The 17324-nt window shown below is 35.1% G+C and overlaps 1 protein-coding gene and 1 pseudogene across 1 annotated transcript; one reads left to right on the forward strand and one right to left on the reverse strand.

Moving 5' to 3' along the window:
• The first annotated feature begins 249 nt into the window (after positions 1 to 249).
• LOC147381010 (putative ribosome biogenesis protein RLP24) lies at positions 250 to 5629 on the forward strand. Its single transcript, XM_086430951.1, has 5 exons — positions 250 to 419; positions 4141 to 4252; positions 4689 to 4802; positions 4999 to 5135; positions 5249 to 5629. Exons 2-5 carry the CDS (start codon positions 4172 to 4174, stop codon positions 5421 to 5423), a joined length of 507 nt encoding a protein of 168 aa, XP_086287077.1. The 5' UTR covers positions 250 to 419; positions 4141 to 4171; the 3' UTR covers positions 5424 to 5629.
• A 2529-nt stretch (positions 5630 to 8158) lies between these two features.
• On the reverse strand, positions 8159 to 8514 carry LOC147381011 (lanC-like protein GCR2 pseudogene; annotated as a pseudogene).
• Positions 8515 to 17324: the final 8810 nt, after the last annotated feature.

The following is a 17324-nucleotide window of genomic DNA, read 5'->3' on the forward strand; positions in this document are numbered from 1 at the left end:
TTTATTATTTTAGTTTTCATTCTCTTATTATCACTTGCAAATTTTATTCTTAAATATTAGATAAAGTTTAATAAAAATAGGTATTTTTTTATTTAACACAAGAAAATGTTAAATGAAAATTTTTTTCCCGGCAACTCAAGAATCGAATCGAACCAAATCGAATTAAAATCAGTTTGGGTTGGTTCGGTTCTAAATCAATTCGGCTCGAATCTGGTTCCATATAAAAATCCCGTCAAAATTGCGGTTCTAATAAAATTCCACAATTCTCCCGTCCGCTCGTGTCCACGATTGATATCCCCCCAAAACCAAAACAGAAGCTCTATTCTCTAACCCTAATACAAAACTCTCTCGTCTTGGCTGTTCGTGGGCTGTTTTTGCACGAAGACCTTCATCCCCATCGTGAGGCTCGTCTGATTCTAGTGAGTTTGATTGAAAGATTTGATTTTGAGGAACTTTCGACTAGGGTTGTACACAATCCAATAAGAACGCCTGCACCGATCACCATTAAAGACCTGAACCTGCTATTTCGGGTTGTTTTGGTTCAAAATCCATAAGAATACTTGCATTTTTCACCATTAAAGACCTAAGCCTGCTTTAGAATAAATTTACATGATTCACCTTGTACCTCTTTATTTTATTTTATTTTTTTCCTTTTTGGACATTTTATTTGATTAAATTCAAACAATGGGAAACTGATCTTCCATATCTTAGAGATGATGGTTTTTCTGTTAAATCTAGAAAAAAAATGTACTATTAGAGATAATGGGTTTGTGGATTTCTGTTATATTTTGAAAGATTTCTATGAAAATTGGATGAGAACTTATACTAAACTAATGGCTTCTTAAAATAAATTTGGGATTTATTTAAGGATTTGTCATGAAGCAATGCAAAAGCTGCTAAATACTGATGTTCTTGTGGATGGGGTTTCTCTGACATGCAGAAAAAATGGCCAAGAAACCAATTTATGATCACTGAATCTTGATTATTGGATGTAGATTACATCTCTTCTTAGGGTTCCCAAGAAATGCTTGAAGAATAAGATATTAAATCCAACAAAAAGAAATTCAAATCTCAATAACACCAACACTAAACTGGAAGTTATGTTAAGATTCTATTTCAAATATCAATAACTCTATTATGCTATTGTTCTTATTTGGCGGTTGTAATTGGAATTCTAACCTTGTTATTTAACTTCTGATTATCGATATTGTTATTATTTTTCAATAGATGAACATGTGATGTCATGTCAGATTGAATACACTTTTTGCGATGATGTTTTAAACGCAGTCTTTGGTCTGTTTATTTTTACTATATATCAGTTATGGATGCAAGAAATCTTTATATACTTGTATGTATGATGATATAAGTTATTTTTATTATATGATAGCTGTCATGTTTTTATACAAGTTATATTTTTCATATATCCAATATTTAGGGGAGGGTCTGTTGAATTTTTGTAAAATAAAAAAGGAGAGTATTTTGAGTTTAAAATGATGGTATACTATTTTTATGGATAAAAATAGTAATTTTTACTTTTTTGGAGTATAATTTGTTGAATTATAATGCTAAAAATAGTAACTAATAAATATAAGGGCATTCTGGTCATTTTAACAGAATCTAAAATAGTTCCCAAACACAAAACTCTATCAAAAGTACTTCTTAGAACCTGTATCCAAACGCACAACAGTTATCCAGCTACTTTAGATAGTACTTCAAAAAGTAGTGACAATACTATGTTCTAAGTACTTCTGGCTCCTGCATTCACACTGGATCCTAGGGTTTCTAATGTGTGCAACTCGTTTCTTGGTAAACCCTCTCTTTGTTTCAGAGAGAAACTTTTGCTCTCTCTCTTGATTTTATGAGGTTGGAGAACCCTCTCTTTGTTTCAGAGAAATTTTTTTTTTGAGACCTCCATCCTTGTTTCAATGGTTAAAAAGCAAATCTCGATTTCTACGATATTGAACTACTTTGCCCTAAATGACGCTAGGTTGAGTGTGAGACAACGTAAAGTTATGGTTTTGAACCATTTTTATTTAGGTTTAGATTTAAGTTCAAGGTTGATTTGTTCTTGTTTGTTTCATTGAGATTTATTTAGTCGTTCGGATCTGTATCTTCATCTATTAATGTGGTGGATTTTAATTTTTTGTTTCCTTTTTCTTTATTTTCCAAGTTTGATCTTTAATGAAAATGTGTGTTTTTTCTTATTTAAAGCTTTGGTCACCTTTAATTTAAGGCTTTGGGTTATACAATCTATTATTATGTAGGAATGCTTGCCTCTTGTAAGTTTGGGATTATGTGTTATGGTGCAGAAGAAGGTTATTTGTTTATTGGATGGTTTGGAATGATGGGTACATCTATTATCGTTGTGGCACCATCATTGAAGTTAAATTCTTGATTGTTTGCTCACATTGAAATGCTTAATTTTTGTTCCATAGAGTCTTTTCACCTTGAAATACTTGGATGTTAACTCCAAAACTAATTTTGTCCTCAAAATAATGCTTGATGGTTTAGGATTTGTTATTAGCTTATCTTGTGAAATCTTTGATTGTTTCACAATAGTTCTTAATTTATGAAAGTTGGGTTATCTACGAGGTGAGGTTTTTTTTCCCAATTTTGATTTTCCCTCCTTTCCTTCTTTTTCTTGCCTCATTGTTGGTACTGTTGTTCTCATCCATCTTTATTTTACACATTTGGTGTAAGAGATTTAGTTTGGGGATTGTTTCATTGTAGTTTATTGCCTAAAAATAATTGTATGAGTTGGTCCTTTCTTGATTTTTTATTGTTTCTCAGTTCTGACTTGGCACTCCTTGTTCAAGTATTTTGGTGTTGCCTTTGCAATAGATCTTGTAGAGATGAAGAACAACTATTGGTTCTGCAATGGCTTCCTTACTTGATTAGAGCCTTCAGTAGAACCCTTAATGTCATTTTATCCTTCATTATAGCCCTCACAATATCATTGGGAGAACGGCTTATATGGCGAGTCCACTTTTTTCTCCTTTTTTAACATTTGTTGGACTTTACCCCACTTGGTCTTGGCTTTGTTGGTTGGTTGGTTGTGTTTATGCCATTAGACCTAGAGGTATTCTTTGGAGGATGCAGCCTTTGTTGTGTGTTGGGGGTATTTGGAAAGAGTGTAACAAAAGATCCTTTGGGATGGCCCTTGAGACAAGCTACCCAAAATCACGCTCGAGGTTAAGTTGAGTCTTTGTTACTGGTGTACGTTGTATTTAGGAATTCAAGGGTATTTTTATCAGGATTTTCTATCAAGTGGCTTTTGATAGCGTCTAAAGGGGGTTGATTGTCATAGACCCTTGCTCAGCCCTAACATCCTATGTATTTTGTCAGCTTTTTACCTTTTTGTAGGTTTCCTCAATTTTTGGGGAGGGTTTTCTTGTTCTTCTATCAATACCCATCTCCCATACAATAGTCACAAAAATGTGTTTTTTTTTCCCTCCATTTTATACTTCTAGCAATTAAAACAATAAAAAATGTAACTATTTAAAAAGATTAGAACATTTAAAGTATGTTTTTTTAGTTTTAAACACTTTTTTAACACTTGAGATCCAATTTTGAAGAAAAAAGGCTTTTGGTTTTTAATTTTTCTATAATATATAGGTAATACAATACTGTTTTTTTCTCTAAAAAATATATAAATTATGTTTTTCATATTTATTTATCGTTCTTTTCCTCTTTCTTGTTTCCAAAATTTTCCCTTGCAATTTTAAAACGGTATTCCGACATGGTGACTATGCCGTCCTCCCCCCCCCCTCTCCCCCACCACACACACACACACACACAAAAGCATGCTAAAATGATATTGTTGTGGAGCTGGATTAGGATTTATTTTCTTTATAGTTCCCCATAAGAATTTTTTTGGGAAAGAGGATCTGCATGCTTCTATCCTGGAGATTAAAGTTTTGTTGTTCCTTTGAAATCATGGCAGAAAATTAATGGGCTTTATTGTGTGGCGTGTCATAAAACAATGAAGAATATTGCCTTATAATGGTGTTATAACCGTTCTTAAGACCATGGATTCAATGTTACCTTCATCACTTATTTTGTAAAGATTAAATAATAAGATGGGCTTTAACTTCCACTTCTTAGGATTTTGTTTTCCTTTGCCTTACTTTTTCTTTGCAGAGAATTGGGGTTTTCATCACCGTAGACTACAATGAGATTGGAGAAGTGTTGGTTCTGCTCCTCCACCGTCTATCCTGGACATGGTATTCAATTTGTCCGCAATGATGCAAAGGTAAGAGTTATTACTTATTCCCTTGACTTTTCGTTTCTTTACTAAGTTTATATAGTTGAGATATGTGGGTGTGCAATATTAGAAGGGAAGTATATTATTTCTTAAGCATCCTTTACAAGAGAAAATTGAAAACTAAAATAGTTTTTTAAGGAGTCGGAGGATGTTGAGATCAGCATTAGTTATATCTGGTCTATGGTATCCATTGATCAAGAGAGCCAAATTGACTGATTGGCCATATTCCAGAATTTCTCAGACAAAAATATTACCTCTTCTACATTCAACAGGGAAACTAGTTCTTCAAGCTGTTAGCATTGTTTGATCAGTGCCAAGTTAACGCTATGGCTCATCTGAGATGTAGCCCACCAATTGGGAAATATATGTTTAAGTCTAACCTTGGGTTAAGGCTGCAGATTCTTGATGAGCATTCTTTCTGCAGGTATTCCGCTTTTGCAGATCCAAATGCCATAAGAACTTCAAGATGAAGAGAAATCCTCGCAAAGTGAAATGGACGAAGGCATACAGAAGGTTGCATGGGAAGGATATGACCCAGGTAAATATACACTAACTTCATCTCATTCAGTTCAAGCTTGGGCATTCTAATGGCATGGCTTTAGACAAAATTGTATAGAGGAACAGGATTCACTCCACCGACTCTTTTGGGATAATGCTTTGATTATATATTGACATTCCATCACCTAACGAGATGGATAGAGTGGTTGATTTCTTATTTTTTGACTTTTCCCTAGGATTCAACCTTTGAGTTTGAGAGGAAGCGAAACAGGCCTGAGAGATATGACAGGAATCTTGCGGAGAACACCTTGAAGGCCATTAAGAAGATCGATAAAGTCAGAGTGGATAGGGAGGCCAGACATCATGCATTGAGGTTCTTATTTTTGGTCGAAGGCTATCAGTTTTCTATTGGCCAAAATATTGCATTGAAATGGGATTTTAAACTTTGATTAACGCTTGTTTTCGGTTTTTGAAAATAAATGACAGAATGAAGGGGAAGAAATCCAAGGAGCAGAGAGAGGCAGCGAAGGAGTTGGAACAGAGTATCCACATGGTCAAAGCACCAGCTGCACTCCAACAGGAACCATCTCTTACTCTTCCAAAGATCAAAGTCAAGGTTTCCCACCAGCAAGCGGAGGAGAATCACCAAATGGAAGAGTGATGATAATCATCATCTCTACATCATTGCTTCAAATCTCCCTCCAAATTGTTTTAATGCTCAAAACAACAATGGGTAGGTTCAGAATCTTCTCTTATTTGTGGAGGCAAAAGTTTTATTTTGATTCCAGAGCTCACATATACTAAACTATTATTCTGTTTTTTTTTTTCCTTCATAACATAGTGATTTTAGTGGCTTGTTGCTGTTGATTGTGAACCTGTATGAGTTCCTTTCTTTTTCCCCGAAGGAGTTGGGGTGATCTAGAGTCCTTGATTCAGATTATTATAGCATCATCTCATCCTTCTCCCAAAAGATTGTTACTAGTTATGCAACTCATCACACAAAGAATTCAGCATATCCCAAAGCTTGAGGTTGGGAGCAATTGATAATGAGTGGAAAGGACTGATACGGTTGAATTCTTGGGAACTTAAGAGCCCGTTTGGATACACACAAAAAAGTAACATTTTGACTTTTGAAAGTTAAAAGGTTAAAAAGTCTGTTTGGATTCATTTTTAGAAAACTACTTCTAAAAAGTAAAAAATCCGTCCTTTTTAAAAAGCAAAAGAAACTACTTTCTACTTTATAAACATAACATTCTTACTAGTTTTGTTTTGTTTTTTTTTTTAAATTTCTACTTTCTATCCAAACAGGCTCTAAATACCGGTGTTAAGGTGAAAGTGCAATGTGATTCGGGCGTGCTAATTTTTTTTTTAAGGATCCATTTTATATAGGAATACTACCTGAATATTTTTGCTTAAGAACCCATTTAATCGAGGGGATGAGTGTTAATTACCTTCCCTTTACTCTATTGAGCAAATGTATGTTGAAGAGAACAAAGACAAGACCTTTGGACGGTTGGCATGGCCTTAAGTCCTGTTGTAGGGAGGGTTTTGATTGCAGGAAAAATTTGTTTGGAACGAAAATAGTTTGATCCAACATTGTAAACAGTTAGAGCTCTCTTTAAAAAATCCTGGTTGATAGGAAGTTGGAACCTGTGCCATGCTGTGCTAGGGAAAACAGTCTGTTGTGTCAAATTACTCATTGAGTTTAGGTACGGCACCATCATGATCAAAGTCTTACGCCAAAGGATTTGAATTGGCTAAACAAATATTGTATTGTGTATAGAGTCACATCTCATGTTATTGAAAATGCACATCTTTTGCAATTCCAAATGTTCTCTTTATTTGCTAAGCAAAGTGTTCTCATATCTGCTTTTACGATGTCAATTCATGTAAAATCTAAAACATCATCAAAAGATGGTAAATTGTTGATGATACTCTCTGACTACAAATGCTAGACCTCTAGGAAAGCTTATTGTTGTGGATCTAACCTCCAGTTGCATTGTGATTCCCACTATCTAACTTTAGTCTTGTCCCCAAATAATCTTAGGGATTTTATTACTCAAGGTAAATGCAAAAAAATGCTCACATACTTGGCAGTGTATCTTAGGAAGCTTGAAGTGTAATTGAACTAGATCATGGAGATTAGTTCAAGTGCAGCACTAAACACAAGGGGCTAGGTCCGTGACATATGACTTCCCATCCGCGTTAGTGGTGAGTGAGATGAAAATGGTGGTTGATCAGGCTGCAAAGAAGAATAGATTGTACATCATGCACAATTAACCAAATGCCTCACATGACCAAACTCTAGAAACACAGGCAAACTCCAAATTTTATTTTGAACAAAATCATTTTGCATGAGTTCCATTTCCATGTCTATTCCAGGAAAATTGGGAAAACGGGGAGCAAGGAATTGGACATCCATGTTTCTCTGCTACCCGTTTTCACAGAGAATCATGTTGGGAGCTACGGAATTTAATAAGTAGCACTTTCAATTGATTAGTTGTCAAGAGGCTGTAAACCTATTTCTATAGACCATCCTGTAAAACCTGTTTCTGTATAGCAGCTTGGGATCCTTCTTTCATTCAAGGACATTATTAAGATATTCTTCTTCCAGAATTCATATGGGGCATGTAATGATGAGTTCAGCCCAACAAATTCTAAAGTTCAAGTTCCAGCCTTGATTTTAAATCTTGTACGTATGAGAGTCGGGCAAGGTTTGATAGGATTCCCTACAAGATATACCACTGGTTTGCATGTCACATAGGCTCATCCAATATTCTGAAAATTTTGTCCGAGTCATCTCTCAGACTAGTCCAAGTTTTAAAATCAACTCTTTCAAAACTTACAGCCTTGCCAATTTTTCGCAGAACCCCATCTGAGTCCATCTTTTGTCTTTGTTGACTCATCCCAGCCATCTTGGTCACACAGATATATTTTTGAGTAAACCAATTTGACTCATCCAAGTCATTTCAGTCTGCTCTGTATTCAGTCACCGATCAAATGGGTTTATAACCTGAGACCACACCCACTGTGGTATGCCAGAAAATGCTACCCTTAGCACACATTGAAGGAAGCTGTGACAGAAGACAATCCAAGCTTGTATTTCTGAAGAATATCAACTTGGGTAAGAAATCTGTTTTTGAGAGCAATACATTACTAGCAAATTCTGTGGTTTTTTCTTCTGCATAAGATGGAGAAAGAAACAGCCAACCCAACTATGCATCAAAAGAAGGTAATCCCTACGGGCAAAAAATAGGCAACATAGTACACAATAATCTACAATCTATAAGAGTCACACAAGTGATGTTTATTTCTCATATTCATTTACAAGAAGTCAAGTTTTATAGTGCATAAGTATCACATATATGTCATTTCTCTTTTGCATGATGCAGAGTTTCAAAGTTCATAAGCTGGAAACTGGGCCTGAGAAGGTTCGATCATGTCCAATAAGAGATAATCCATGCTTCCAACCCGTTCAAACAGTGAGAATGGATGATTGCCTCCATGCATTGTTCCCTCCGACATAAGTTTGTCAGCTCTATCAAGTAGGAAGCAAGTAAAGGCTTTTGCCTGGTACAAAAGCTTCATGTTACCTGTCAGTTGATAAAGTGTGAGGAACACGCAGGTATTTCACTCACACCATGACAAATCCCAACTCTCTTGAACAGCCCTCGGTTCCAAACTACATCTCCAGCATCAATAGCTGCCAGCAGAAACTCCTTGTCTCCAAAGACCTGACTATGATGGATCATTTTTTGGTTAATTCAGAGCAACACAGTTACTAAAAAGGTAAGAGAATTTATTACATCCCTAAGAAGACCCAAAACAGGGCTTGTGTGCTCATCAATGTCATGGCCTCTCCTTAGAAAATACATAAGAGGCAAAATTGCAATTATCAATCCTAACTATTTTCTCAAGAGCTTAGCCATAATTGTATTAAACATTGCGGAATTGTCCAGTACTCCGGTCCATTCAACTCTCAATGATGAGGCTCATCCAACGGGTAGCTTAAACATCAAAATGGGTTACTTTAATAAAAGCATTGGAAGATGCCCATTCTTCCTTTTCAATTAACCAAGATTTTCCTACTATGTTCTCAACTTGGTATGAGAAAAAAAAGAGTTACCTCAGCAGCTTTAACAAGGGTCAAGGCAATTCCAGGGGCACCATGACACCAATGTACAAGGTGATCATTCATGCTTCCCTCACTCGAGGGGTAATTCCCACTTGGTAAGCAATTCCAAATCATGTAACGCAGAGTACCCTTGACGTCTTCAACCTCATCTGGTTTCAATTCCATATCCATTAAAACATGAACAATCCCTGCAAGTCCGTGCGCCGCACCCCAATACTTCTTTCCATGCCATTTGTACATCAGTGAGCATCTACGCTGTTAGATAATAGCTTTCCTTAATAATTTCTTTTACTACTACACTCTACATAATTTTCATCCAAACCCTATTATCAAATCAACCCATTTATCTACAAGTAAAAAATTAAATCAAAACAAAACTTACAGTATAAGAAGAAGGGATCATGCCCTTCCCAATATGATGGTTTAAGAAAGAACATGACCATAAGAACCCAGCTCTCCCATATAACAACTCATAAGGAACATCTTTAGGTAGCTTAATCTGCAAAGAAAAACAAAATAAACAAAATTTAAAGGGAATAAATCTAATTCCCATATTTTAGTTTTCGAAAAGCAAGCTCAGATACCTCTCTAAATTGGGTTAAATAGTGGTTGAGCCATGAGATTGAGTGTGATCTAACAGTCCGGATGAATAGGGTGCTTGTACTTGTACTTCAGTGCTTAATCTGTCAGATATTGATAAAAGCTAGTTCTATGGCTTGGCTGATGATGATGATGGTCTGTGCTTCCATTTGAATTTCTGTCTAATTCTAAATCCAATGGATCATTTCCTTATATTCTATCTTCTTTCTGTGTGTGTGGAGAAAATTAAAGAAAACAACACTAGATGGATGGGGGGAGTTCTTAGTTTTAACAGAATAGATGATAGATTAGAGTTGCAGTTGCACCCACCAACTCCAAAGTTCAAACCTTAAAATATATTATATCGATCAATCCTTCTCACATTCTTTGTTTCTCTATTTCAGATTGCAACCAATTCCCCTGCTTCATATGTTTTTGTCATCTCTTTTTCTCTAATGGCTCTTCTCTTCAATTTATCACATACTACTCAAGTGTGATCTTGTTTCATCATCAGGAAAAAGGTCCAGGCCATGTCCTTCTCACAAGAAACAATATTCTTAAAGTAGGAGCACCCCAATTCATGTTAAACATGGTTTAAAAATAAATTCGATTTTGTCTATGTTGACATAGAAAAACAAACCCAATTATTTTTATTTTTTATTTTTATAACAAAAATACTAATAAATCAAACAAACAATAGAAAACCTACTTCCATTGTTGCAATCTTCAAAAATATGGATCTTTGAAGTTTTAGAAAGAAGGAATCGATTGAAAAAACAAAAATGAAAATTTGGGTTACTCACATCGTCTTCTACATGTGAGGTGAGGTGTGAACAAGAAGGTTAGGATTTATCTTTGAATGTGGTTGGTGCAAATATCGGGAATGGGGAGACACATTTTGATGAGGACATCTCGAGCATTGGTATTTGTTTTCTTCACTATAGTGGTGCACTTACATCAGATGGTAGGTGTAAATAGAGCGAACCTCTTTTGTTACACGTCCCAATCCTACTTTCCGATACTTTATCTTCTATTGGGATACTCCACTATGTAGCATTTACATGCATAAAACTGAATGAAATAAAATTTATATTTTTTGTAAAAATACTAGTCTATTGGAGCATTCATATGCTTTCAAACCATCCATGATTGGCATATTGAATGGTTGAGATCCTATTTTTCCTGTGTTGGGTAAATGGCCAGTAAATCTTTTTTAGTCCCTGTTAGGCAAATTAGTGGACTTGGTCACTCAACATCGCGTGTGCGGGATTGTATCTCGTGTGTGTTTTTAACGGCATCCACAAATGTAAGGTATTAAATGGGAGAAAGTTTTGTTCATTTTAGTGCCAGAAGTGAATTATGAACTGGTGCTGATCCTTCTGATGGTGCAAATTTGAAAGATGGGAATGCATGTTTGTTGCTTAATATTTTCAACAAAATTTTCTCAGATCCATATGAATCTGCCACCAGCACTGATGTTCATAACAGTTATGTGAACCAACCTAGCATATTATGTGTTTATGGTAAACGTCCATTTGCCACGACAAAGTGGATAAAGTTCCAATCTTTTACTTATTATTTTTCACAGTTAAGGCTGCTAGATAGAGCTTGTATGTTTTTTCCTCTCTCTCTCTCACCCTCTCTATATACTTTGTAACTGGCAAATTTTACCTCTACATCATAAAGTCGAACTAAACTTGTGTAATTGCAGGTGGATGCAGTGAAACCGGTTCCTTCAATCAAGTCTAGGTCCAGATTCCTCAGGTAGTTTCCTTCCATGATAGAGAAAATATCTTCTTTTATTTGGATCTATTGTGTTTCACCTTCTTTCTCTCTGGCTATGCAGGATTCCATTATTCAACAAATAAATGTAAACCCTTAGGCAGGATGGGAAGCTACCATGAATCCCCGCTTTTCCAATTACACCGTGAGTCCCCTTGTAACAGCTAGGACCATGTTCGTATTGAATATGCCCATCTATAGATTCTAAACCATTTCCGTTCTTCCATTGTAGATTTCCCAATTCAATGACCGTTCTTTTATTTAATTTAATCATGACCGTGTATACATTCAACTCAGGCAATCTGTCAATAGCTACTTCTTAGATGTAAGACATGAGATTATTTGGAATGCGCTTGGGATCCTCACCTAATTTACCACTCTCATGAGCTCCAACGGGATTGAAATACCTTAGTAATACAATTCTCTGATCCTACTTGGCCTTTTGAATATCCCGAGCGATTTCTTCAAGAAAAAGCTAATAAGCCAAGGAAAAGAGCGGATTTAAGGAAGGATTAGAAATTATACCCATTAGAAGAATAGAGATGCATAGTCCAAGGAGCTAATCAATACCGATATGCTTACTATCTGTAATGGAAATTGAATAACTAGGCCTACTAATCCACCAACAAATATAGAAATAATTTAAGAAAGTCTACTTATTTAGAGCATAAACATTCAAAAAATCCATGCAGATATATGAGAGGAAACCAAAATTAGTAAATCATACTAAAAATTGGTCCCTACTCTCTTTAGACAGATAAAAAAAACATACAAGCTAAGTTTACTAGTAGAGCTACGAGTTTTGTTCTCAATGAGAGTCCAAGCAAAGCGACGGATCTCTTTTGATCCATGCTTCCGGAAACCAGAAATAACCTTCTTGATTTCTGTTACCTGCATGAAAATAGAACTTCATGAGAACAAATCCAACAAACTCTCTAAACACGTGCAGAAAGAAAGATTAATAGAGATTCAAAGTTCATTAAATACAAATAGTAAGTCAATATTAATAATAAGCGAAACAATCGAAGTTTGGAAATTCTCTAAGCACAAATAGAAGGCAACATAAATAACAAGAGATTCAGATTTCTTTAAAGACAAGCATAAAGCAAGATCAAATAATAACAAATAATGGGAGTATCATATTTATGCAATTTGAATAAATCTTGCTAGTTTAATTAACAATAATGGTTAAAACTAATTGAATGGGAAGCATGGTTTTTAAAATCACTCGAGACCGAGACGTATCGCCCGAGTTAACTCGGTATCAGAGCCCAACGAGACCAACTCACAAAGTGTTTTGCCACAACCGCGTATCGTGAGATAAGCGAGTCATCTCGGACGATATTTTACAATATCTTGTGCGATACGAACGAGACAACGTAGAAAATGTTTAACTCGTGAGTTAAACAAGACATATTGGACGAGATTTTTAAAATCTCATCCAAGTTAACCGAGACAAACGAGTTAAAGCTTCAACTCTCTATTATTTCCTAAATCGATTTTTTTTTAATATTATATTTTTTTGGACTCATTTTTTAATAGGAATCTTTTTTGAATTTTTTCAGATTTTTTAAATGATTAAAAATCATATTGTCTCAATGTCGAACGAGACAACTCAAATGAGACGAGACTTGTCATCTGAGTCAACTCGGTATTGTAGTTGAACGAGACGAGACATGATACCGAGTTTGAAAATCATGATGGGAAGAGTCAAGAACGGATGGGTCCAAAAGATTCTCCATAATTACCTTGGAGACTCCTTCCAAACAATAATTACCACTATGAATTGTGGACTATGATAGCATAGGCAATAGGATGTTATTACTTACCAATGTCTCTGTCAAGGTGACTTGTTTGACATATCACAACTTTTGCTTATTCGCTACTTTAAGCCAACATCGCCAAATCTCATTTTTCATGTTAGTATATATATTATTGATACTAGAAAATGAAAAAAAAAAATTTACAAATTCAAAGAAGAGGGTTATAATTGTGTGGCCAATACATGTCTAATTATCCTTTTTTGATGTTGATAGAATATTAAGAGATATGTTGTTTCACCTGAATATTTTGTGCAAATGGCGTATCTAAAAGCATGGTTGGTATTGGTGGATGAAAAGGACATGAAGGCCATCTTCTATGAAACAAAATTGAATAGAGTAATAAAATTTTGAGGTGAGGGTTCTATGATGAGAAATGTTACATGTAATATGTACTGGTTTACTATAGCTAGATTATCCTTGATATCAGGGGTGGATTTAGAGTGGGGGAAATGGGGGCACTTGCCCCCATAAGAATTTTCAAACCTTCTTTAGAGTAATGAACTATTGCTCTCCCAATTTGTTTTACACTTTTAATTGCCCCTGCAAAACAGTTTCCATTGTTATGTTGCCCCCCACGAAAAAAAATTACAATCTTCGATGCCCTCACAAGAAAACTTCCACTCTTACATTGCCCCCACATGAGTTAAATCCTGGCACCGCCCCTGCATGATATGGCCCCACAGATAAAATGGAAGTCACATGAGTAATCAGGCAACGTCTTAGATGATTATATGACAATGATATTTTATTTTCAGAAAAAAAAAAAAAGATATATATCTTCCCTATATAAAAACTATGTCGTTATATGCATGACCAATATTAATCTATAAGCTATAACAAAAAAAAAATTGTAATACAAATATTTGAGCAAAGGTGGTTCTAGCACTTTTAGAAAACAAACTCAATAGTCACATTCAAGGTTCGAAAAAATCTAGTCTCATTTCATTTTTTTCAATCGCTTGAAACACCGAAACCTTTCGAACATTTGAAATGTTTCGAAACATTCTAACTCTTGGGAAAAATTAATTTCAAAGACAATAGAATAAGAAAGCATTGAAACTTATAATAATTTAAAACAAGGGTTTAAAAAATCTCACTTGAGAGTAGGAAGAAGTCGTTGGATCATCCTTTTCCCTTTTTATATAAAAGGTTTAATTTTTTTCATTGGTAGAGTTAAAATTTTTTACCCTTATGAATAACTTAGATCTCTTAATACCCTTATCAATTTGTATCCAATGTTCCAGATATTAGTAGATATTGACAGGGAACTTTTGTTTCCATAAATTTTTTTTTTTTTGTTCGAAAGATTGAGTCTTTCTAATGATTTTAAATATCTTCAATCAAATCAAGTTTGAACTAGTTAAATTAGATTAAACAATTGCATCCAAATTGATAGTGGAGGCATAGGACAACAATATGACTTAATTGATATAGCAAGGGATTTTAACACTTACTAAGTCAACACTAAGAAGAATTGTATTGCCCAACCAAGCTATTTAGATGTTCTAGTGTCAGGGACCCTTGTTGGTTTGAAACCCTTACTTTGACTATAAGAAGATAATTAAACCTAGAGATAAGAAATAAAAAGATACAATTGAAATATATTCAAATTTTAAGGTCTAACAACCATATAATGAGTGTCAGGGGTATGATTACCAATTTCTCACCAATAATTTACAAGCAATAAAGAATATTGTTCAAGAAGAACTTAAAACCAAAACCCAAATAAATAATGATATTTTTATAAGAAATAATACATAACTAAGGGACCAAGATGACTTGCAATTTCCCTTGGATTTTGTTAGGTTATGTCTTCTATTTTTGTATATGGAGAGTTGTCATGAATTGAACCAGGATCTTTTAAGGCAAAATATTAAGCCTATTTGGTTTGATTTTGGATCCGACCTATCTAACCTCTTTGTAATCCTAAGTATATAAAAGGTAAGAGTTGAAACCCTAAGGAACGTGAGAGATATACGAGAGATAGAGAGAAATCGTAACCTAGTTCTTCTTTGGTTAATATAGTGAAATCATCGTGTTCGCCCATGGACGTAGATCGATGCTTTGACCGAACCATGTATATCTTGTGTTGTGTGAGATTCTTGTGTTCTTGTTTGATTTATACTTCGGATCATAGGATTTTTTCTAACAGATTTCTTCCTGTGAATGCAATTGATTTGTAAAAACTGAAGAAAACATGTCCCAACCAAGTAAACTGATCAATCGACAACCTCACCACCTTACTACATCCAGAAGAATTCAAAAAAAAAAAAAATTGATCAAATCGATGTACTCAGTAGCAATTAACTAACAGATCCAATGATTCAATTAATGAGATCTAAAGTGAAAATGTGTGTGTGTGTGTGGTGTGTGTGTGAGATTTATACATCTTGGAAAGCTTATTAGGGGCTCCATCAGTGACCTTTGCGACACAGAGCAAAGCTTGTGGAGGCTTTCAGATTCTTCAACTAGTTCAACAGATCTAGCTTCGACTTAGCTCTGAGACCAAAGAGCTTGTGGAATTGAAAACCCTGGATCTCATCTTCAACAACCTGAACAACAGTATTGATTTATCAACCTGAGAAATTTCGAGAGTGACTTCGATGCTTAGGTTAATGGCTTTTACTTCACTCCATCATCTTCAATGCTGAGAGATCGAGATCACTTTGAGATGGAGAGAGAAATCGAGCGATCAGATAGAGAGTGAAAGATGAAATCGAGGGAGATAGAGAGAGAGAGAGGAAAAATTCACACTTAATGTGTTTATGGAAGCTAAAAACTTGAAATTCATGGGCACATGGCCACAGAATTTGGACTTCTAAAATTCGTCAGGCCATACCCAACAATTTTTTTTTTTAATCAATTTTTACGATTTTCATGTAGTGTGTGATCAAACTGAAGCTAACTAAGGCCAACGCTAGGATCAGCTAAGCACCAAAACTGTGCAACACATTTTGCCAAGGTGTAAACAATCCTTTTTTTGCTTCCAAGTTGAATTTACCCCACCATCAAATGCAACCCACAGACATATTTGTAATACAAGAGTTATCTTGCAAACATGCTCCAATTTACATTATCAATATAAAAATTGTCAGGTTAAAGAACACATGGATTACCGCAAAATCGAAAACCAAGGGTAGGCATGCAATCCTTTAAAAAGAAAAGAAAATACACATTTAATAACAGAATGAAACACATTTTAACAGATACAAAGAAAAAAGGGGAGGGGAACCAAGGAAAGCAGAAAGCTAGTGAACTTATCCATGAAACAGACCTGCATGAAATCATTAGCTAACCATGCTATTTCCTCTAGGCCAAAGCCAACCAAGTGAGATTTTCGCAACCCACAGATAGCTCTGCAATTCTCTCACGATAAGCCTGTTTGCCGAAATGAGTGAGACTTTTGAAGAACAACGTAAAACGAATAACTTAATAAATTCCAATTTATTCAAATCACTCCAGAAATCAGCATATGGAAGCATCAGAAATATGTCTCGACTTTTCAACAGCTTTGCTTTCACTGTTTTCTATGTTATTCAAACACTGATATTTCTGGTCACTTTTAACATAATGCAAACCAACTTTCCTAAAAGATGGATACTGGTCACTAGAAATATTTCCTTCTAACATAAGACCCTGATCTGAGTACACGAGGACTCCCAGTCTAAACCCTTTCCAGCTATGTATATGACATGATGACCCAGTTAGGTTGACCAACAACACTAAAGAGAACCTTAGCTGAAACTGAACAGAGCAAACAATCAAGAACAGATGAAACCCACTCCCTCTCTCCAACCAAATAGAGTGCCATGAATGTGGCAGTAGGAAGTCTAGCATGCACTTGATGATGTCAATCATGTTCACTACCCTCCAAGTCTTGGAAGCTGTAACGTCTGATTTTTCTTCCATAAGACCAGGTTTTGTCATGCTAGAAGTAGAAGTTGTTCCATGGGCTTGCGGATCTTACAGCTTCCTATCCAAATGATTATCAGAAGACAGTCTTGCAAAGTACACTTTAAGAAAAGAAGAAGGTAAAAGAAATAAAAAAACATAATTCAATGTCACATTTAGTAAAATTCCAATAAATGGAATTAAATTAAAATAGCTATGTGAATTGCTTGAACTGAAACAAATAAACCCTTCATTCATAGCACAATGGGAAGATAAAGAAAAGGAAAATGCTGAAATGACAAAAAGAATTTACTGCGATTCTCACAAATCTGACGTGGGATGTGCACATAAC

Source organism: Akebia trifoliata, unplaced genomic scaffold (genome assembly GCF_017979445.1).
Source record: "Akebia trifoliata isolate Shusen 1 unplaced genomic scaffold, ASM1797944v1 Contig00828, whole genome shotgun sequence".
Lineage (NCBI taxonomy): Eukaryota > Viridiplantae > Streptophyta > Magnoliopsida > Ranunculales > Lardizabalaceae > Akebia > Akebia trifoliata.